At 59.3% G+C, this 22,022-nt stretch overlaps 3 protein-coding genes across 8 annotated transcripts in view; 1 reads left to right on the forward strand and 2 right to left on the reverse strand.

The window, feature by feature from the left end:
- The first annotated feature begins 371 nt into the window (after window positions 1–371).
- On the forward strand, window positions 372–14,612 carry SSBP4 (single stranded DNA binding protein 4). 6 transcript variants are annotated; one of them, XM_037506182.2, is made up of 18 exons: window positions 372–493; window positions 6,705–6,777; window positions 7,069–7,130; window positions 7,214–7,298; window positions 10,301–10,390; window positions 10,847–10,912; window positions 11,109–11,168; window positions 11,254–11,323; window positions 11,490–11,557; window positions 11,635–11,702; window positions 11,919–11,964; window positions 12,050–12,085; window positions 12,169–12,223; window positions 12,314–12,384; window positions 12,481–12,559; window positions 12,810–12,838; window positions 12,926–13,033; window positions 13,364–14,611. In XM_037506182.2, the coding sequence occupies exons 1-18, from the start codon at window positions 435–437 to the stop codon at window positions 13,391–13,393; spliced, it is 1,155 nt and encodes a 384-aa protein (XP_037362079.1). In that variant the 5' UTR covers window positions 372–434; the 3' UTR covers window positions 13,394–14,611. The 6 variants fall into 6 exon arrangements, with proteins under 6 accessions (XP_037362079.1, XP_054549350.1, XP_037362080.1 ...); XM_054693375.1 differs by lacking the exon at window positions 10,301–10,390 and having other exon boundaries at window positions 13,364–14,612; XM_037506183.2 differs by lacking the exon at window positions 10,847–10,912 and having other exon boundaries at window positions 13,364–14,610.
- On the reverse strand, window positions 13,880–17,144 carry ISYNA1 (inositol-3-phosphate synthase 1). The gene is made up of 11 exons (XM_037506181.2): window positions 17,088–17,144; window positions 16,851–16,991; window positions 16,522–16,683; window positions 16,042–16,174; window positions 15,772–15,965; window positions 15,390–15,539; window positions 15,098–15,313; window positions 14,844–15,008; window positions 14,647–14,760; window positions 14,351–14,568; window positions 13,880–14,218 (listed from the first exon to the last, which is right to left on the reverse strand). The coding sequence occupies exons 2-11, from the start codon at window positions 16,974–16,976 to the stop codon at window positions 14,017–14,019; spliced, it is 1,680 nt and encodes a 559-aa protein (XP_037362078.1). The 5' UTR covers window positions 16,977–16,991; window positions 17,088–17,144; the 3' UTR covers window positions 13,880–14,016.
- A 2,025-nt stretch (window positions 17,145–19,169) lies between these two features.
- Window positions 19,170–22,022, reverse strand: part of ELL (elongation factor for RNA polymerase II) — a 62,511-nt gene continuing 59,658 nt past the window's right edge. Inside the window, exon 12 of the mRNA XM_037506186.2 lies at window positions 19,170–21,775. Coding sequence (XP_037362083.1) covers window positions 21,659–21,775 — 117 coding nt within the window. The 3' untranslated portion in view covers window positions 19,170–21,658. The remainder of the gene's footprint in view (window positions 21,776–22,022) is intronic.

Genomic DNA, 22,022 nt, shown 5'->3' on the forward strand with positions numbered 1-22,022 from the left:
TGTCTGTCCCTGGGTATCCACCCCCCCACCCCGCCTACGGCGGGCACACTGCGCGTGCGCGCCCAGCCCACGACTCCAGCGGTGTAGGGACCCACCCGCGCGCCAGCCATCGCCCCTTTAAGAGCGGCGCCCGCGGGCGGCAGGGAGGCGCGGGCGGGGGCGCGCGCGGCGGGAGGAAGGGGCGCGCGCTTCCCGGAACAGCCCGCGCGGAGGAAAGAGAGGAAGAAAATAAAGCCCTTGGCCGGAGCCGAAGCTGGGGCTGCTGCCGCCGCCGCGGCCATCTGGAGCTCCCCCGCGCGGATGATGCCCGCGGTGCTCGCGCGGGGCTCTGGGCGGTGAGGCCCCCGGCGCGGGTAGCTATGGCGACGGCGAGCGCGGCCCGGGGCGCCGCCTGACAGGTGTGGGACCCGGCGGCGGCGGCGGCGCGGAGCAGCATGTACGCCAAGGGGGGCAAGGGGTCGGCAGTGCCCTCCGACAGCCAGGCCCGCGAGAAGTGAGTCGGTGGGCAGGGTTGGGGGCCGGGGGCGGGGCCCTGCGGCCGCGCTGCTTCCCCGGGCCCAAAAGCCGGCTTGGCACCGCGCAGGGCACGTGGGTCCCCGAGGGGCGCGGGATTTCCAGAGAAGCGCGGGACCCGAGTGCCTCTAAATTTGAGGAGACTCCTAAGATCAGAGGGACTCGAGTGGCCGCGAGATTTCAGAGGGCGCCCCTAAAACCCGAAAGGCCCAAGTTGAGGGGGCGGACGAGACGCGAGAGGCTCGAGGGGGCGCGGGAGACCCGAGGGTCGCGAGATTTGCGGGGGCGCACGAGACCCGATGGCGCGAGATCTGAGGGACGCGAGACCTCCTGGACCAGCACCGTCAGGACTTTGGTGCTCGAGGTTTTGGAGTGGGCCGCGTGCAGGGTCAAGATCCGCGCCGCTTCCTGAGTCCTCGAGGGCGGTGTCCGCCGACTGGCTGCTCTAGGACAGTCCCCGCTCCCTCCAGCCCACAACATCCACACAATCCCGCACTTAGGGAAAAGCTTGTTATTGGAGAGAGCATGAGGGCCGCCGACCCACTCCTTCGTGACTACCTGTCAGCTGGGGCGGTCTCAAGGCTGAACCCCAGAATTGTCCTCACTTTCTTGTTCTGGGCATATGCTGACTGCATATCCTTGACGCCCTCTGGCTGGAAGTTGGACAGGCACCTAACTCCGAGACCCTGTGGTCCTGCTCTGAGCGTGCTCAGAGCTGGGGCCAGGGTTTCGGATGGGGAGACGTGCCCCTGAAGCCTGTCCTGTTGGTCTTTTGGCTCTGCCACTTACCTGCTCTGTACTGTGGCTGAGGAAGCACCTCTCTCCTAGGCTAACTGTTTTGCAGGCATAGCAACCCTGTCATCTCCTAGACTTGGGGAGCTCTTGAACAGTGCTTTTAGCTGGGACAGCCCCATAGTAAGAGCAGCCACAGGTTTTGCAAGGAGAAAGGCCTACAGGAGGGAAGTTCTGTGATGGCTGATGGCCATTAGCCAACTCACAGGATCCTAGTGTTCCTTGGGGTGGGAAGTGGGCTGCTAGAGCAGAGAGGAGGCTGGTTCCTCAGGCAGGGGTACCCTGATGGCGCTCCTTGAGGACCGGGCCTGGAGTCAGGACTTGAACATCTGGCAGTGAAGAGGAGCTCTGGATGAGGGCTGACTGCTCCCTTGTCCTGTTTATTATGTCTGGGCTGACATTGGGGCCCTCCTTCCCCTTTACAAGGATGAGTGTTCACTCTGTAGCCAGCCTTGGGGTCATTTTGGGGAAGAGATTCTTCTGGTCAGAAGATTGAGCTCCATTTGTAAGCACCCTTAAACTTGAAGACTTCCAGGTTGGAAGCAGGGCATGTCTGGCATGGCCACCCTGCTGCTGGGGGTCCTAGTGCCTACCTGGCCGTCCACATACACTGGGCTGCTGGTCTGAGGTGACTAGTCACCTAGTGAGAATCACTCAGTTGTTTGGCAGGTGACTCTAGTTCAGCAAACATCAGGGGGAATCTTTAGAAGTGCAAAAGCGGGAGATGATGAAGTGTGTAGGGGTCAGGTATGTAGAGACTGTAGGAAGAGTGGGAGGCTGAGGGTGTGGGCTTCAGCCACTAAAGAAAGTTTGGAGAACACCAGATGGTCAGATTCCCCTGTTCTGCCTCAGGGGCCTGGAACAGGAAGTCCGCCAAGAGCTGGGACTTCAGTCTGGGAGAGCTCTCTGGAGCATGGGACCCACAGATGCACTGGAGAGGCAGGCTGGCTATTCTAAGCCTGTTTCCTAACCTGAAATAAGGACAAGGACTCTTACAATGACTGGGTGGAGGAGGCTGCAAGTGGAACCCCTGTACAGTGGCCATGACCCAACCTTCTGTCTCCAGGCTGCTGTCCTCCCTGCTCAGGGCCTCCGGCCCCTCCTGCCCACCTTCTTCCTCTTCGAGGCCCCTGCGCCTCAGCTCCCGTGTCAGCACAATGCCTTGCTGGTCTGCACTAGACTCAGACTTGGCATCTGCTGGGTGTGCAGCCTACAAAGTTGGGAGAGGATGATGACAATGGGGTGTTAGGGTGGGCAAGGGTCAGCTGAGGCTGCAGGAAAGTGGCTACTCCTGTAAATTACAGACACTCCCAACCCACTGGGAAGCCCCACCTGCCACTCAACTAACTAGCACTTGCATTTGATCATGGTTTTGGCCTCTTTTTTTTTTTTTTTTAAAGATTTATTTATTTATGCATACAAGGGATAAAGGGCAAAGCAGAACCATGGGGAGAGGAATGGGGTCTGGAACAGAAGGCCTCTTGGGGTACAGGCCAGAGGTGGGGGGGTGAGAGGATTCACCAGAGACAGAGTGGGGAGCAGAACAGGCAGATTGACCAAAGTACACTGCTGAGGGGAGTAGCGGGCGAGTCAGGAGAGGTCTGCTGAGCCATGTGGGTAGCTCCCTGGCCGGCCTGGGAATCGAACTCATGCTGCAGAGGCTGCAGATAGCTTCATAGGCTGCATCTTAACCCCTTGTGCCACCAGGGAGGCCCGGTTTTGGGTTCTTTATATCAATATATTTTATTTTATTTTATTTTTTTAAGATTTATTTATTTATGTAAGCACTGGGTATAGTCAGAAGCACGGGAGGGTGAGAGAATTCACCAGAGCCAGAATGCGGACCAGAACAGGCAGACTGACGAAGTACACTGCTGAGCGGAGCAGCAGGCGGCAGGAGAGGTCTGCGCGCCATGTGGGACCCTCGCCCGGCAGCCAGGGATCGAACTGGCGCTGCAGAGGCTGTGGGCAGCTTCGCAACCCAGCGCTCAACCGCTGCGCCACCAGGGAGGCCCTCTTTATATCAATATTGAGGCAGAGATAATGGACAGTTGAAGGCTCCTTTGGCCCTGTGCATCACTACCCGTGGCTCCAAAGGCTCTGCCATCATGAATTGGGGGTAAGGGGGAGAAGCTCAGTGTTTGCCTTGTATGTTTGCATCGTGATGGCTGCCACACTCACAATGGGTGTGAATGGTTCCATCAGCGACTCTGGTGTTCCTCCTCTCTATTCATCCCAGGGTCAGGTTTGAAATGGCACATCACCATGAGTAGTTGTTGCTTTACCAGGTGGGCAAAAGGATCACCTTGTGCCAGTCCTTTCCCTGGCTAGGCCTCCAGGTGTGGCCATAGCATTCTTTTGGAGGGATGCACAGATAAGAGGTTCTTGAGAAGAGTTATGTGGGGGAGGGGAGGGGAGGAGGGAGGCAGGGGGAATTTATGAGGAAGGGGTCATCCCTTTGGTCACTGGGTGGAGGGTAGGAGGGAGATTTGAAGGGCAAATGCTGAGGCCAGTGAGGAGGGTGAGTGCCACCCAGGCAAGAGACTGGTGTAGGCCTGACTTCAAGGACACCATGCAAGATGGGAGGCAGAAAATATGTGGGGGTAGAGGGCCCTTTGGGGGCTTCAGTGGCATCTGGTGGGAGTTAGGAATTACACAAGACCACAAGTAGAGTGTAGCCTCTCCCGGCCCCCAGCAGCATATGTGTCCAGGGGCTTAGGGGTGGGGGTGGGGTGAAGCATGCTTGGCAGGGAGCACAGTTACTGTAATTCTGATAATTATGGTAATTCTTAATAATTAAGGTGGCGGTGGCACATTTTAGTCCAGGAGTCTCTAACACCCATTATGTCATCCCTCCCCTGGCAGCCCTGTGGGTCTGCTTCTCCCCATAAGGACTCCAGGTTCTGGCATCCCTACCCTGCAGGCTCCTGTTCTGTTGAGGAGGCCACCCACACTGCCACCCACCTGCCCTCTTGTTGGTGGGGGGTTTGGGGGAGAGCTCGTCATTCTGTAGGTCAGGTAACTAACTACCCGGGGCGGGCGGGGCGGGTAAAGTACTGACCCGTAAGAGAAACCAACAAAACCAAAATGCTCTGGCTTCCTTTTGCTCTTGGGTTAAAACCCGAAATCCTTAACATCGAAACACTGGCCTTTACCAATATTTATGAATTATCTGTGCCATCCTTTTGACTTGGGGGGGGGTCCCAGTATTGGTTGTTCATTCACTGGGGACCCAGGATGTCTGCTCTGTTGGAAGCTCAGCAGTGAACAAAAAGTCCCCGCCCAAAGCTACATTCCAGTTGGGACTGCGGCAGGCAGTCTGCAGAGAGACCTGTGCGAAGAGGGGATAAATAGGATGATGGGGAAAGTGGGCAGGGTAGGGGTTAGGGAAGCTTCTGACAGGTGACAGGCAGGCCAATGGCCTATGCAGAGGTGGAAAATGGCTTCGGTTTGAGTTGGGAGTGAGCACTGGAGAGATTTGGTGGCCTATCCCAGATGTGAGGTGGTGAGAGACCTGGAATCTCTACAGCGAACTCCACATTGGTGGCTGTTGGCCTGGTGGCTGCAGGCCAGTTGAGAAGACTCCGGAAGCCTCTAAATAGGGAGAGGGTCACAGGAGTGATTTGGACAGGTGATCCTAGAGGATGGGGTGCCAGCAGGGGACTGGGCTAGAAAAGGGCAGACACTGGAAGCTCCTGGGGGTGTTGAGATTAGAATGTAGGGGGCGGTCTGGGTTAGGGGCACTTCCAAATGTGTGATGATGTGGCATGACTTTGTCCAGTCTTGGGGGAAACCCACCTTTGGTCCTCAGTGACCCCCTCGAGCCTACCCCTCTCAGCAACGTCCCTGTCCCCAGGGTGACTGTCATGGATCACGTGGTATGAGCTTTAGTCAGGACCTGCCCTGGATGACTACCTACCTCCACCCCTCAGCCTCTCTGCCGTGGTCTTCCATACCACACACTCACTTCCAACTCACCATACAACTCTTGATTTCTCCTTGTATTTTTTTTAAGGTTTATTTATTTATGCATATAAGAGCTGGGGTACAAGCCAGAATTGTGGGGGGTGAGAGGATTCACCAGAGACAGAGTGGGGAACAGAACAGGTGGATTGACTGCAATACACTGCTGAGGGGGGCAGTGGACAAGACAGGGGAGGTCTGCTGCGCCATGTGGGGTGCTCCCTGGCCAGCGGCGTGATCGAACTCATGCTGCGGTGGCTGAGGACAGCTTCATAGGTTGCATCTAACCCCTGCACCACCAGGGAGGCCTTCTCCTTGTGTTGTTGCTCCTGTCTCCCCATGAGCTGGGAACCTCCAGGGAACAAGGGTCTGTTGTGCACACAGCATGAAGAGCTGCTAGGTGAATGTTTGTTGAATGAATGTTTGATGAATGAAGGACAGGGATCAAGGGCAAAGCAGAGCCATGGGGAGTGGGGTCTGTAACAGAAGGCCTCTTGTGAGGTGTGACAGGGGAAGGAGGTGTGAGCAGGTGGAGAGAGTGCTGCTGTGGGGTTAAGATGTGAGGATCCCCAAGCCTGGCCAGGAAGGGCAGGAGACAGCAGGAGCATGAATCAAAGGGAAGTTATAATGGATTGGGGTGGGGGGTGGGCAGTGGAGGCTGAGGATAGAGAGACCCGGAAGGCAGTGTGGGCTGGCTGACCTCCCCATGTAGCCCACAGAGGGCACTCCTGGGCACAGGGTGCCCTGTGCTCTTGGGGTGGGCATCAGTCAAGTTGGTGTATCACAGAAACCCTTGGCTGTGAGCATTTGAGCAAGGCAGTGCCGTCACAGATATGTGGCACTGCTTGCCCTACCTCCCCTCACCCACCTCCACTTTTCCAGTACCCCTGGGGCCTTGCACAAGTAGGTCATGATCATCGCTGGCAGATGGGCACTGGTCCCGAGAAAGAGGATGGGGTCAAAGGACATCTGGGAGAGGAAGATCCAGAGCATGGGGGCCTCTTCCTTCCTCCTAGGATATGTGACTCAGGGTGCCTTCTGGGAGGCCCCGGCCAGCCCACAGTCAGGAGTGATGGCGGGGACCTCCCAGGGCCAGGGCTGCCTGGGGTCTCAGTATCAGCAGGATGGGGTCAGAACTAACTTGGTCTAAGAGGGGAGGGGGCTGAGCTGGACCGAGTTTGGTCTGGGAGGGCTGCCTAGAGGAGGGGCCAGAGTGTTGGGTGTTGATGAGAGTGGAGGAGTTGGCCTAGCCGAGCGACTGGTGAGGCCATCTTCTGTGAGGAAAGGGGCAATGGGAAGATTAGGGGTCCAACGGGAAAGCAGACAGCGAGCGAGGCAGGGGTGGCTCTCCTGTCCACCATCTCCACATGCCTGCCAAGGGCAGGGCTTTGGGGCTGCCCTCCCCACCCCCTGAGTCCCCCCACCACCACCCGCAGGTTGGCGCTGTACGTGTACGAGTACCTGCTGCACGTCGGTGCCCAGAAGTCAGCCCAGACCTTTCTGTCTGAAGTAAGCTGGAGCCCCCCGTCCCTAGCTTGGCCCTCCTTGCCACCTCCACCCTGGGTCCCCGCAACCCCGTTTCTGTGGGGTTGGATTGCCCCTCTGGTAGCCCTGGGCACTGAGGCTGGTATCAAGCTATCTGTCCCAGCTGAGGGTGTGCCCGCTGCGCCTGCTCCCTTGTCCTGGACCACAGGCCTCCTGCCGTGTTCCCTGGGGCGGGGCGGGCGGGGTGGGGCGGGGGCTGTGGCGGTGGGGAGGGGTCTGACAGGGCCCCTCACCTGCCTGTCCTCTCCCCTGCAGATCCGATGGGAGAAGAACATCACACTCGGGGAGCCCCCAGGCTTTCTACATTCCTGGTGGTGGTGCGTGTGGGACTGGTGTGGGGGCTGGGGGGGCGGGAGGGGGCTCGGGGGAAACCACCGACCCCCCCACCTGCCGCCCACAGCGTGTTCTGGGACTTGTACTGTGCAGCGCCTGACCGCAGAGAGGCTTGTGAGCACTCGAGTGAGGCCAAGGCCTTCCAGGACTATGTGAGTTCCCCCCTCCCCCCAAGACCCAGGGACCAGGACTGGGGCTCACTGGTGTGCTGCAGGTGGCCTTGGAGGGTTTCGAGGCCTGAGGCTGGTTTGGTGGGCAGGTGGACCAGGATGCAGGGTTTGACCCCGGATCCTGGCCACTGTTATGCCCTCCACTTGGTTCAGGTCATTTGTGGGGTTGAGAGACTTCCTCCCATTGCACTCAGTGCCTGAGGGTCCCCCACAGTCCCCCTTGCTCTCCTGAGGTGGACTCTCCATGTGACCCTGGTGGAGGCTGCTGGCTGGTCACCACTGCCTGCCCTTCCAGGCTAACCTTCCCAAGCCTTCTGAGGGGGAGCCCTAGCTGGGGCAGTGGAGGGGGGAGGGGGTTGCTAACTGTGTCATGCACCCCAGCACAGTTTCCTGACTTTGCTCAGGACTGGGACTGCTGCCACCACATATGGCCTCAGTTTCCCTCTGGGTTGAGTGGGGGCCAGAGGCCCATCTGCAGAAGAGACTAGAGGAGTCACATGAGAGGGGGCAGCATCTTGTCAGGGGAGCAGATGGCATCCCCCTCCTGTTACCAGCTCCTCCTGTTATCCTCTCTGCCCTGACCTGTGGGACTTGGCTATCTGGCCCCTCAGTGGTCTGGGGGATGGCCCGGGCTTAGCAGGGTCTGGGCTGTGGGCCTGAAGGGGTTGAGGGGGCGTCTAGCTCCAGGTGGGTCTTCCCTTTCCTACAGCCTGAGCATAGGGTCATACCTCTCTACAATCGGCCAAGGCTCTACCTAGTGCATCCTGCCCCCCAGGAACCATAGGCTTCTGCAGGGCTGGGAGCTCACTGAAAGTCCCGCACGCGCTATGCATGTGGTAGCAGGTTGCTGCTGTTGGCCGCCACTGGATCCCAGTACTCCTGTGCATCCCACCGTAACTGGGCCCAGGGCAGAGGGGTGTCTGAAGCTGCCTGACTCCAAGTGGGCTCAGCTCTTAGCTCCTCCTGCACCTTTCTGGTGCCCCTTGGGCTCTGTCCCCATACCCCTTTCACCCCAGCCCCCTCTCCCCCCACTCTGCTTGCTGCCTGCCTCTGGGAACGGGGGGGTGGGGGGGCACATGGTTTCCTCTGCTGTGAGCATGCTTCCCAGGGTGCATGCCCGTTACTATGGCATGGGGGGGGGGCTTGTAGGGGAGCTGCTGGGGCCCTTGTGGCCTCAGGCAGAAGCCTATTGCTACTCTCAACTGGGCAGCCCGAGCCCCCCTCTCCAGCCCCCACAATATGGTCGGACCCCTCCTCCTGCCCTTCAAGTGGGAACTCAACATTTCCCCCCCCCCCCGGCCCCCCACCCCCTCAGGAGACCTTGCAATCTCCCAGAAATGCAAGCTGCTTAGCCCGTTGTCATGGCAGTGCAACCCCAGGCAGGTACTTTTCCCAATGATTGATGTGGGGAGCTCCGCCCCACAGATCCTTCAACTGGGGAGGCACCCAGGTGACAACTGCCTTATCTACCCTGCCCCTCCACCTGTGGTCTGAAGCCCAGCATGCTTCACCTCTGTCCTCCAGACCTGTCCTGGCTCCAGAGGCAGACTGCTTGCCAGCTTCCCTACAGGGTTGGGGGGCAAGATCCAGGGGCCAGAGGCTTCCTCTCCAGCCACTGAAGCAGCTGTTTTAAGAGTACCCGTTCAAGGTTATCAGTGTTTGGGAGGGGGGAGGTGGAGGCAGGGGCTGAATTGGCATGTTCAGGGGAGGCTGAGAGCTGTGTCCTTCACCTGCACCCCAGGGTCACTGGGGCTTTCACAGGATGTGGGCTGGGGTCTGGGAGTGCTGTCACCAGTGGTCCTCCCTGCCCCCTCTCTCCCCCCACCCTCCCGGAATCACAGGCCTCTGCAGAGTCCCATTGCTATCTTTTCAGGGTACTCAGCTGGGCAGGAGGCCTTTAGAGGCTAACATTTGTGAAGGGCAGGAGGGGTCGGGCTGTAGTCCCCCAAAGGGGACTGGACCATCTCCAGGTACCCCTTTCCCACTCCTGTAGGGCCAGAATCGCTGTATGGCGGTGGACAACATGCTCTGAGCCCAAGTGGTTACAGTTCCACCAATTCCTGAGTGCCCTGTGTGCCCGCCTGTGCAAGACCCAGGGACAGCAGTGACCCACACAGGCCATCTCTTCCTCTTGGGGCCTGGTGGCAATGACCAGAGTCGAGACCCTGGAGAAGTACCTGCATTGTCTCTCCTCCCCCTTCCTCCCCCTTGGAGTTGTCCCCTCTGCCCCCACCTCCCCCAGGGGAGGTACCCCAAAGGCAGATGTCTGCAAATTGGAACCGGCAGAGGAAGTGGCCTGTCAGCCCGTCCCCCTGCTACCCCAGGCTACCTTAAGCATCTCAGCTGTTGGCCCACAGGGCGGAGTAGCCTTCTTTAGCTGTTCCCTTCTCCCTCTGAAGAGAGATGGGGCTTGGTGAGCCCACCTCAACCGAGACCGCTGCTCCTTCTTCCACTTTGTCTTAGAGAAAGGGAGTGCTCCGAGGGGGAACCGTCTCCTCTGGGAGAGAGGTTAATCTTGAAGTTGCCCATTGTTTTTTGGTGTGTTATTTGGGATGTCTTTGCCAGCTAGGACACAGGGTGGTTGGGATGGGCCTTCGTGGGGGTCTGGGCACTCCCTGGAGCTGGAGTGGTTGGTATTTCAGACTCAGAATCCTCAGACCTGGGACTCCTTGGGACTGGGGTCCCTATCATCCTTCCTGCCTGGTGGCCTCCAGGGTCTCTGGTGCAGTAAGGAGGTGGAACCCTTGCTGAGGACCACCCACCGGTACATAGGAGGTGGTGTCAGGGTTGCTATACCAGGTTGGGGACACTTAAGTAGTCTCCTTCACTTAGGAGACCCCCACCCCCAGACCTCCTCCCACCCAAGGATGAAGGGTAGGAGGGCCTGGGTTGCCTGTTCCCCGCGGGCTGGCTGTATGCAGAGAGGCGGGGACCCTCAGGCAGAAGTGTTCCAACCAGACCCTTGCCTCTCCCTGCCCCTGCAGAGCACTGCAGCGGCCCCTAGCCCAGTGATGGGGAGTATGGCCCCCAGCGACATAATGGCAGCAGGGCCCATGGCACCAGGCTTCTTCCAGGTACAGCCAGGACTGGGCCCCCTGTCTTCGAGCCCTGGGTTGTGTGTGTCTGAGGGTGACAGGTGTGGGCACTGAGGGGAATGAGGGTTCTCCATGGGGAGAGCCCCTGAAGAGGGCAGGCTGGAGTCAATCGAGAGCTGTGGGTGCCATGGGGATGCGCATGCTTGCTCGGTGTGGCCAGTGAGGGAGGGAGTGGCAGTGTGCCCCTCATCTAGCAGAAGGTGGACTCGCTGCACCGTCTTGTGCCTGTTTGTCAGGGTGCTTGGGGAGGCAGAGTATGGCTCTTTGAACCACAGGTCCTGCCTGTGACTCCCCAACCCTCCCTCCTGTAGACTGGCAGTTGTAGGATGGGCCCACCCTCCCTCCTCTACCATGTCCCTGCCTTCCTGTCTCTATGGCACCCTTCCCCAGAGCCATAGGACCTTCTTCCCAACCAGCCTGGTTCTGTCCTCCTAGGGGCCCCCTGGTTCCCAGCTGCCCCCCCACAACCCCAACGCCCCCATGATGGGGCCTCAAGTTCAGGTAAGGACCTATGACACTCTGCCCCCTCACACCTGCCTGCCCCATGCCCACATGCACCGGGCCAGGTGGCTGCTGTTTGCCAGCTGGGCCTGGAGAGGTAGCTGTCCCATTGTGAGGCTTGGGTGCAACAGAAACAGAGTAGTTAGGGGGGAGCAGTGAGGGGTGGGAGGTGCTGATCCCAGCCCACCTCTTCCAGCCCTTCATGTCACCGCGGTTCCCAGGGGGCCCCCGGCCCACCCTGAGGATGCCGAATCAGGTGAGAAAGGGATGAGGGGAGGGGGGCAGGATTTGGGCCAGGGTGGTGGCACTCAACGCTCAGTGCTGCCGTACCCCCTCTGCAGCCTCCTGTGGGCCTCCCCAGCTCCCAGCCCCTCCTCCCTGGCGCCATGGACCCCTCCCAGCGTGCTCAGGGTGAGTAGAGAGCTCCAGCTGTACCCCCACACACACCTCCCAGCAGTACCGTGGCTCCTAGCACAGCCCCAACTGCTTCACTGTGTAGACCCCCGACCCAGCCCCAGCACCTTCCATGCCAGGGAGCTGTCCCAGCTTGAGCCTTCTTCCTTCTGCCCCCAACCAGGACATCCAAGCATGGGCCCCATGCAGAGAGTGACGCCTCCACGGGGCATGGCTGGTGCTGGGCCCCAGGTAAGGGCTGCATTCTGTTGGGGATTTCAGTGACTGTCCCCTCTTGACCAGCACTCACAGTCCTTTTACCTTTGCAGACCTACGGAGGTGGCATGCGACCTCCCACCAACTCCCTTGCTGGCCCTGGCCTTCCCACTATGAACATGTAAGGCCCCAGAGATCCAGGCATGTGGGAGTGCTAGGGAGGACCTAAATCCCACGCAGCAGCCCGGCTCCTGTTGGGTCGGGAAGCTGAAGCCCAAAGGACAGTGAGTGATGGGGTGGTCACTGCTTCTCAGCCAATAGCTGCTGCCCAGGGGCGCATGGGGCCGTGGGCGTATACTGAGACTTGGCCTCAGAGTCCACCCACCTTCCGTTCTAGGGGGCCTGGAGTTCGAGGACCATGGACCAGCCCCAGTGGCAACTCGGTGAGTCTTGGGGGATGGGGGCACTGGGCTGAGATCAATTAAAGGGATGGAAGGGGCAGATCACTCACAGCTGCCTTCTTCCCAGATCCCCTATTCATCCTCTTCCCCCAGCAGCTACACGGTGAGTGGGGCTACCCCAAATCGGGGAGGGGCTGTGGGGTGGCAGATGGGGACCTTTCTCACACCTGTCCCCTCGATGTACAGGGACCCCCAGGAGGAGGTGGGCCTCCTGGAACACCCATCATGCCCAGCCCTGGAGGTACTTGGGTTTGGCAGGGGTGTGTCTGGGAGAAGCCCTGTGACCCATCTACCCCCTCCCCATGCTGAATGCTGCCACCTTGTCTCCCAGACTCTACCAACTCCAGTGAGAACATGTACACCATCATGAACCCCATCGGGCCAGGCGCCGGCAGGGCTAACGTGAGTGTGGGGTAGGCTTGCCACGATGGCTACCTCTCAGACGTCTGGTGGCCAGATTCCCATGCCCCCCCCCCCCCCCCCGCCCTCTCCCCACAGTTCCCGCTGGGGCCTGGCTCAGAGGGCCCCATGGCGGCCATGAATTCGATGGAGCCTCACCACGTGAACGGATCCCTGGGTGAGTGGGTGTCCCAGGACCCTCTCAGGCCGCTCAGCACCCTAGCCTCCGCGGCGGGGGGCGCCAGGGTTCAATCACTAAGTCTAGAAGTGCCCAGACTTCCTGCCCTCACCCTCACGAGGAAGGCGGTGGCGCCGGGCAAGTGCTGAGCGGACGTGGAGACCCCCGGGGGCGGGGCGGGGCGGGGCGGGGCGGGCCGGGCCCTCGGGCGGAGGCGCGGCTCGTCTGTAATCGGCGGTGTTGTCCGCAGGCTCGGGAGAGCTGGACGGGTTGCCAAAGGTGAGGGGCCCCTCCCGCGGGGGCGGGGCCTTGCGCGCGGGGCGGGGCTGGCCGCGGCCTCCCGCAGCTGACTGAGGCCGCCCCCAGAGCTCCCCCGGCGCCGTGGCCGGCCTGAGCAACGCCCCCGGCACCCCGCGGGACGATGGCGAGATGGCGGCCCCCGGGACCTTCCTGCACCCCTTCCCGAGTGAAAGCGTAAGCGACTGCGTCGACTCCCCTCCCGCGGCGGCGTCGGGCCGGAGGGGCCTGGCGGGCAGGCCCCGGCGGGGCGGCCGGGGGGCCAGAACAAGACCGTGACCGCGGCGGGCCAGGTGGGGGGGGCGGCCGCGGCAACCTTACACTCTCTCCTTTGCCCTAGCCTTATCACGGCGCCCCCCCCACCCCCGACCTTGGGATCCGTGCCCTGGGGCTGCTTCACCACGCCCAGCCCCTTCTCCCTTCCCCATCCTCCATTCTCCCAGGGGGGCGGGTCCCAGCCTCTGCTAGAGCTGAGTCGGCCCGCGCGCCACCCTCGTCTCTCTGCAGTACTCCCCCGGGATGACCATGAGCGTGTGATGGGCAACAGCCCCCTTGTCCACTGCCGGACTCGGCTTCTGCCCAATGCCCCTGCCCAGGGCCACAGTCCAGGGGCTGGGGGTCTGCAGGGTAAGGGTCTGAGGTCACACCTCAGGCAGCTGGACTCCTGGTCAAGGCTTGGACGCTGGGAGGCCCAGCAGGAAGGACTTTCTCATTTTATAAAAAAAATGCAAGGACCTCAGAGACACTCTCCTGAATGGGCCCTGCCTACCATTTCTGTATTATGGAGGAGGGGGGCTCAATGGGGAACCTCCTTTCCCCTGGATGGCAGGGGGTGGGCCCCATCAATAAATGTAATTTTTTTTTGGTACTTGTTCTCATGTTTTTTCATGTTGACTTGCAGCCTCACTTTCAAGGGCTTTGGTTATTAGGCAGAGGCACTGGGTTCTGGAAAATTTGGGGTTTGGGCCAACAGCTGAATGTTGAAAGATAGAAGAATTCAGCCAGACTTAAGGGGTGCTTAGGGTTAAGTCTGGCACCAAAAACCCACAGGCAGAGATATGTGGCTGACAGTGGCACTAGCTTTATTTAGTGGGGGATCTGGAAGGATAAGTTCCTGAGGGACATGGTGGCAGGAATTAAGGGACTGTGTGGCCACAGCTTCAGGTGGTAGGTGTCTTGGGTGCCTCAGCCTGGGAGTGCCCATTGGCATCACCAGTACAGCCATTGGGGGCACTGGGAGCTGACCCTTTCTTGAGTGGCACAGGGCAGGCAGCTACCACAGGCCCAACCATCTTGAGGCCAGGACGTTCCATCTTGTGTTCCAGAAGCATATGGTTCTGCGGTGGTAGCCCCACACAGGCCCTGGGGGTAAGACATGGGTTCAGTGGGGCCAGCTCCCTAGACTGCCCCCACAACCTTAATCCCTAGGATCCATGCACAGCCTGGTGGGTGGCCACCTGGGCCACAAGTGGAGACTCCCAAGACCAGGCCCACCTGAGGATGTTCTCAATGCAGCTGCGCTGGCGGAAAAGGGCGTTGACCACCGGGCTGCCAGGTGGCACAAGTGGTGCCTTGAACAGGAAACTCAGCAGGGACAGCACCGGATGGAAGCTCTGTGGTTCCGGGTCAGCATCAGTGCAGAAGCTTACACGCTGACACAGCTCAGTCAGCAGCAGCAGGTCCAACATTATGGGGGCAGCCAGAAGCGAGTCCTGGGGACCAAGGTGTCAGGAGGAGTGTGCAGCAGGGGTGGCCCCACCCCTCAGGGGCCCCACTGTACCGCACCTTACCTCACACGTGTTGTGCAGCACCAGGGTATTGGTGCCACCCAGCATTAGCTCTGATGTGTACTCATCCATTGCACGCTTGCTGTCACCCACGTATGGCACATACTTGATGACCACCTACAAGACAGTTCTAGGTTACACAGGTAACTGCCCAGTTCTGTGCCCTCCTCCCTCTCCCCCCTGCAAGCTGCCCCACACACGCAGTGGTCTGGCTCCTCGCCCGGTGAGTACAGCACAGGGTTGCTGTGCACCATGTCATCCACCACGTTGCTCTTAGACACCTCCTTGGAGCGGAACTGTGGCGGTGCCGACAGGTTCTGCCCATCATTGTTGCCCAGGTGGTTATAGCTCACAATGGACATGGTCTGCAGAAAAAAGGGCCCCATGGCCACAAGTTGGATACTTGGCATCCAGGCCTCCCTCTCTTGAGTTGGGAACCCTCAGGCTCACGTACCTTGAGGCCAGAGCTAATAAGGAAGTCCACCAGCACAGACTTGACCTTGGTCTGGCCTGATTTGAAGTCATCTCCACCCACGAAGACACGACGCTGCCACGCAAGCTCGAGTGCACCAGGTACCAGCGTGTTCTGCGGGGACCCGTTGAGGAAGGGACAGCCCTCCAAGATGCTGGCTACAGCAAAGAGTGTGGAGGGCGACACCTCCAGGCCCAGCTGTAGACCAGGTGGATAGTCAGTACCATGGAGTTTCTAGGGGTAGCCCTGCCCACAGTACACTGGGTACACCCACCTGGATGGTGCGCAGCAGATTTTCAGCAGTGTCATTGAGGCCTGGAACCACTTCACAAAAGCGCTCTGTGTTTGCTGTCCACAGCACAATGATTTTGTCCAGCCCGGCACTTGACCGGAAGTCGCAGATGTCCCTGCGGATCTGCTCCAGCTAGGGGGTGGGAGTTGGGGGGAGGTTGTACATGCCCCCCGACCTATAGGGATCTAATCTGCTCAGTTCCCCAAGTGCAAAGCAGAGGCTAAATGCCCAGATGGGTGCATGCAGACCAAAGGAGGGGAACAGGTGGAGGGGGCAGGAAATGGCTGGGGCGGGGGGGAGGTGAGATACAAGTGGTGGTGGTGGGAACAAATGGCAGGGATTGAGGGATGGGGGTGGGCTGCACCTGCTGCGCGCGTGTGCCTAGGATGAGGTTGTCTGCACGTGCACTCTGGTTGGCAGCTATGAACTCAGGGATATAGACAGAAGGCCGAGGTCGCAGGGCCTCCATGTGTGGCCACAGCTGCTCCTGCAGCCCCCAATCCAGCACCTGTGCACGCCTCATAGCCTCAGCCAGGTTGAGTGACGATATGTCCCATCCTGGAGGGAATCCTCAAACTCAGTCGGGTCCCAGATACCCTCACCTCCCACACACCCTGCCCAGGGCCCCACCCACCATCGAACACCAGATCGTTGGGTGCCACCATTGGCAGCATGGCACTGAAGGGCACGAACACCTCCTGGCCCTCGGCGTCCAGGCCCAGGCTGACAGTGCTCACCTGGGTCAGTGAGCCGTAGTAGTTGGCCTCCTAGGGAGTAGCAGTGCGGGCGTGGGTGAGGGATGGGCATGGTTTGGGGGCCTCCAGTCTGTATCCTCTATTTCCCCCCGACACACACACTTTTAGACATCTGAGTTCCAGGCTCCAAGCCAGGGCAGAAACCACCCTCCCCTCCAGAGATCACGCCCTGGGCCCACCCTGTAAAACCCCTTTGGAGACCCCGCCCCTCTCCATGAAAGCCCTGCCCCGCACGCAAGAGCATCACTTCGCCCAAAAGGGGGCCCTCCTCCCTGGAAGCCCAGCCCTCCCCCTTACTGTCGCAGGACTACAGTGGAATCCCACTTGGGCTGCAGTGGAGCCCGAGCGGATACCCCCACCTTGCGGCCCGTGCGCGTGGGCCAGGACAGGCGCAGTCGGTTGGCCAGCACTGCGGCCGTCAGCGTGGAGCCGTTGTTCCCGCCCCAGCCGACCAGCATGACCCCGAGCCGGGGCACCTGCCGGGCGGTCCGGAAGGTGAAGCGTGTGGACGTGGGGTGCACCTGGGGGAAAGCAGCACAGTGAGCCCCGGCCCCTTCACCACAGGGACAGGGAACAGGGTCCTAGATGTTGGCCGTCCGCGTCCCTCCCCAGCTCCCCAGCCCCACACTCCTTCACCACCCGCCTCGGCATCCAATCTCCGTTCCCCGAGGCACCCGGCCCGCCCTACCTTGAGGACGCCGCCCTCGCGGCTGACGCTCGTCGTGCGGTACTCGTACTGAGCCTCGATGGCCTCGGGGCTGTACACCACGTCTGGGCTCTCCACTAAAAACTCCAACTCAGCAGCGGCCTCCATCGCAGTGGGCTAAGGCTGCGGGTCAGTGGGAGGTCAGTGGGGATGTGAGAGCTGGCCGGCCAGGTCGACTCAGGTTCTCAGGAGCCCACCGTCCGTCCAAGCCCCACTCACCAGCGCAGTCAGCTCCGACAGAAGCGCGCGGCGAGAGGCCCGGCGCGCGAACTCCGGAGAAAAGCGCCGTGGCCCCGCCCCGCCCCGCCCCCGGGGGAGGAGCGCGCCGGCCTTGGACTGGGGTCTGAGGTCCTGCCGCGGTAGCCCGCACTGCTGCGCGCCCCTCCCAACCCTGGCCTAACCAGGCACATACATGGGCTGCAGACCCCAGGTCCAAGCACCTCCAAGCCCCGTTTTACAACAGAGGACATTAGGCTGTATTAGAGCCCAGCAACCAAGCAGTTGGAGCTGGGCCAGGAAGCTGGACTGGGGAAACTGAGGCAGGGAAACCCAGACAGAGGACTGAGCCAGGGCTTAGACTCCAGAAGAAGACACCCTCCAACCCTGACTACTTTTCCTTCCCAGTAGTACCCGCCAGGCACTCCCAACCCTGAAATGAAAGGGCTCACAAATGGGGGAGGGTTATCATGGCCTTGATTTCCTTACTTTAGCAGATAGGTTTGGCTGGGCCAGGCTGGAGGAGGGGGCTGTTCAAAGGGGAGGGGATGGGCAGAAAAGAGGCTGCCAGCTAGGGAGGAACCTGGCCACACAGCACTGGGGGTGTGGTTGGGGGGGTGGGGGCTAGGAGGGGGGTGCTAGAGCCCAGCGATAAGAGCGTGGGAACCAGCGGGCAGTGTGAGGCTCCCCCAGGAACTTTCCAAAACAAGCAGCCTCCTCCTGCTGGAAAGTTTCCACCCCTGGAGCTGGCCCAAAAGGTGGATAGTTGGGAACTTTCGCAGGAAATACAGTCAGGACCTGGCCTTAGAGGCCAGGGACTCCCAGATTCTGGCCCTGGGCTCTGTCCTCAAGCAAGGGGTCCAATGTGGGGGAGTCAGTGAAGGTGGGGTAGTACCCCCATCAGAGAGAATTCAGGCAGGGCAGACTTCCCTTTATTATGAGATGAATAGCTCCTCAGGCAGGAGCCCAGAGATGTGGGTTCAGGCAGCCAGGTGGGAGAGAAGGCAATTTAGGGACAGGAAAGGTACTCTGATACAAACATTTGGGTTTATTCCCAGTTCCTGGGTGGAGAATGAGACCCCAGAATGGGGTTCGGTGAACTAGAGCAGGTGTTGGGAGGGCATGGTGCCTACCCTTTTCCATACCTGCTGTGTCTCCTCCATGGCTGTGGACATGCTTTCCTGATCCTATGTTGGTCGTTTAGAGAAGTCCCTATCTGTAGCTGCTTGGTCAGAAATGAGGGTGGCTAGGGACTTGTGGCTGGCATCTGAAAGGGGGGATGGTGTGATTGATTGTTGGGTGTCCAGTTGGTGTCGGGAGGTAAGAGGGATTCCAGGGCACATGGAACGTAGGGAGAGAAAGGTCCCAGCCTGGGAAACCCAGCATTCATCAAGTAGCCAGGGGAGGTGCTGCAGGAGAGCACTAGGGGCAGACACTGTGCTGGCAGTTGGCACTGGAGTCCCTCTCAGGAGTGCGAATGTGCTGCTTGGGGATCCTGGTCCCAACTGGACTTAAATTACTTGTCTATCCCCATCACGTCTCAGGTTCCAAGGGCAGACGCAAGTCTGTCAGTCACAACTGTCAGTGCCCAGAGTCCAGCCTATAGCAAGGGCTTGCGGGTATGGCAGCTGGCAGAAGACAACTGACGGGGAGAGGGGTGATTATCCAGGAAGTAGCAGGGGCAGGGCAAGCAGCCTGAGAATCTGGCCAACAGTGCCTGTGGTGCAAGTAGAAAGACTCTCCTGGGCCCCCAGGGTGCTGGATGTGGGTGTCAACTCAGGCAGGATGATCAGAGAAGTGCCTACAATCATGGTTCACTAAGAGGTCAATCACCAGGGAGCCATGGGACATCATGGGTTGGGGAGGGTAGAGAGTTGCGAGGGAGGAAAAGCTGCAGTGGGAAACTATGGGCCTTGAGCGCTGGGCTATGCGACAGAGATGTTATTTTGTGGGGGAATGGCTTAGTCCGGTAGCCCAGGTGAGAGCACGCTGTCCTGGAGAACCACTTGACCTTGCAATCCTGCACCCCACTAGTTCCTGGGCGACCTCAGAATTCCGACCAAGGACACAGCAGGGAGGCTCAGGCCCACAGCCCTGACCCCTAGACCCCTTCCTTAATCCTGGTCTTATTCTTTGTATGTTTTTCCTTCCAAAAATAAACACCCACTCCCAGCATGTCCTTGGAAGGCAGGACCCTGACCCTGCCTTTGGCTTCTCACCTGGAACATAGGACAATGGACAGCCATCCCCGCTAGTGTTCTGGGCCTGTGGGGCTCCACTGGGCCTCAGTGTCACCATCCCCAAGGGGGCACAGGGGACTACCCTGGACCCCAGCTTGCCAGCCTAGGAGGAATGAACAAGTGTGTTACTGCATGCAGTTTCCACTGGAGTGAGTAACAGCTCACCTCCCCAAATTAAGCATTCCCCTGCTGGGCTCCACCTGCCCATTCCACCTAGAGGAAAGTTGGGGGGGGGGTGTCTGCCCTGCTCACACAACTGCCAGTGTTCCCCAGTTTCCTGGCCTGGCACCCGTGGGGCCTTCCCCCCAGTCAGCCTCCTCCTGCAGTCTCATTCCTGGGCAGTGGCTTGGGCAGGCTGCCAGAGTGCCTTCTCTGACTGGTCCCAGATTATGTTCCCCACCCTCTTGCTCATTTCTATGGCCACTCCGGCTAAGTCACTTGCTGACCCAGCCCACCCAGCAACACCAGGGCCCCCAGCTATGACAGACACGCACACCCAGGCAGCCGAGGCTGCTAGGTTTAGTTCAGTGAAATTTATTGTAAGTTGAAAAATCAGCATTCACCTGTTTAGTGTACAAAAAGGACACTAGATCTTTTAAGAAAATATTAGGAAACTGAAGACGTGGATGCCTTTCAATTGTAACATTTTGGCAAAGTGAAAAGTTCCTGTAAACACCAACTCCATGGCTCAAGAGTTTTTTCCACAGTAAATATTAAAGGAAAAAAAAACAACAGTATCAATAAGTTAGACCATATTTAATCAGCTAGAACTTTTGTCCATCAACCCCCAAAGCATAAAACTTTTCTGGTTTCATAATTCCTTAAAAGGAGAAAAAAAAATAAAACAAAAAATAACAATAAAACAACAAAAAAGAAATTTAACTGCACGTCCCTTGAACTGTTTCCCAGGGCTGAGGGGTGCCCACGCTGGGGCCTCCTAAAATAATTCCTTCTCACCAGGCTTCATGTGGGCCCAGTGCAGTCCACATGCTCCCTCTCTGGGGGTTCTGGGTCTACTCAGTCCCCTCCCCCGCTCCATCCCCAAATGAAAAAAAACAACAGTTTGAAACATGAAGGATCCTTCTCCTGGGCACTCTGGGGCAACCCTGGGGTCTGCAGGAGAGAATGTGGGGCAGGGGTGGGCACTTACTCTTTGGGAAGCCATCTGGAGACACCCCCACGGCTTAGAAAAAGATATGTCTATGTGAGCATTTCTGCTCTCCCTGCTTCTATTGTTGGCTGCAGCAATCCTTTTGACCCCCGTTTCAGGTCCCGGCCTCCCACCCCCACTGCCTTCAAGAATGTGGCCCTGAATCTGAACACAAGTCTCAGACCCACCCCCCATACACACACACACATACATACACACAGCCCCTGTCGCTTTGGGGGATACTAGACTAGGCACAGCGACTAAGCAGCAGTTGGGGTATTCATGGAGCCAAAGCTCCCAGAGCAGGTGACCCGGGTGCCTTTTCTAAGCTCACTCTCAGAGGCCTTGCTCATCACCCCTGAGGGCCCCTCCCTGAGTGCAGACCCGGAGCTGAGGGACAGAGACCACGTGGTGTCAACAGTGCGGAAACGAAAGCAGCAGCAAAGGGGAACCAGAACATCACAGACCAGCAGGCGCTGCAGAGCCTCAGGCAGCACAGAAGACCCTAACGGGCAGGTGAGGACCTGGAATAGCAGGGCCTATTGGCAGCTGCTCCCTTGCCAACTGGAGGTCCTGAAATAAACCTGGAGGTCCAGCCACTCTAACCATCCCCTAAGAGCAGAGTCCCACCAGCAGGAGTGGGTCGGGGGAGTCAGGGGGCTTGGGAGGAGCCTAGTGTACAGACTTGCTGACAGGCTCCTCTGTGCTGATGGCATCTGTAATACTGCATGGAGGACGCAGGCGGTGGCCAGACCCTGGGCGTCCAAAGAGCGAGGCACGGTTTAGAAAAAGGATGCTTTCTCGTTCATATAAAAATAGACTCAAGTCTCATAAGCATTAGTTAAAAGTGGCAATCTTTGTATAAAACTAGAAAAGGCAGGCAGGCCGGCCTCATCTTCAGCAGGCCCCTTCGGCGAAGTCCCCTGGGCTGCCCGGCATGGAGGTGGACTTCATGAGCACCCTGTCCCAGGCAGGGGCTGCTCAGGAGGTGGGTGGCCGGAGGTGGAAGTGGCCACCAGCTGATCCCTGTGGGGCTCCCCCAAAAGCCGGCCTTGCTGGCTCAGATGAATGTGTCTTCCTCGTGTTTATTTTTTAAATAAATCTCTCCCTTGGTTCCCCCCGCCCCCAGCTCCCCACCATGCAGAAGGGTCAGGGATGAGGCGAGTTGCCCCCCAGGACTGGGGCTAGGGCCAGGCCTGCAGCTGCCGCTGGTCATACTCTGCGATGAGCCTCTTGATGTGGGCCAGTTTGCTATGCAAGTACTCGCAGCGGCGCTTCTCCTGGCTGTAGTTGGTGTTGGTCTGCAGAGAGCAGTGGGAGGTAAGCCTACTGGACCCTGCTGCCTTTAGGAAAACATGAGGCCCCACTGGACCCCAGGTTCCTGCTCCCCTCACTGCAGGCCAGAGCCCATCTGCTCTGCAAGGACCAGAGCACTGGCTAGTGTCCCTCCCACGTCCTGGTGTCCCCCTGGGAGATGGAATTGCAGCCAGAGCACAGGTCAGAGGTGAGATTCCTTTTGAAACCTCCATGCTGTGCTGGGGGCCTGGC

Source organism: Talpa occidentalis, unplaced genomic scaffold (genome assembly GCF_014898055.3).
Source record: "Talpa occidentalis isolate TD23 unplaced genomic scaffold, MPIMG_talOcc4v2.1 talOcc4.12, whole genome shotgun sequence".
Taxonomy (NCBI): Eukaryota; Metazoa; Chordata; class Mammalia; order Eulipotyphla; family Talpidae; genus Talpa; species Talpa occidentalis.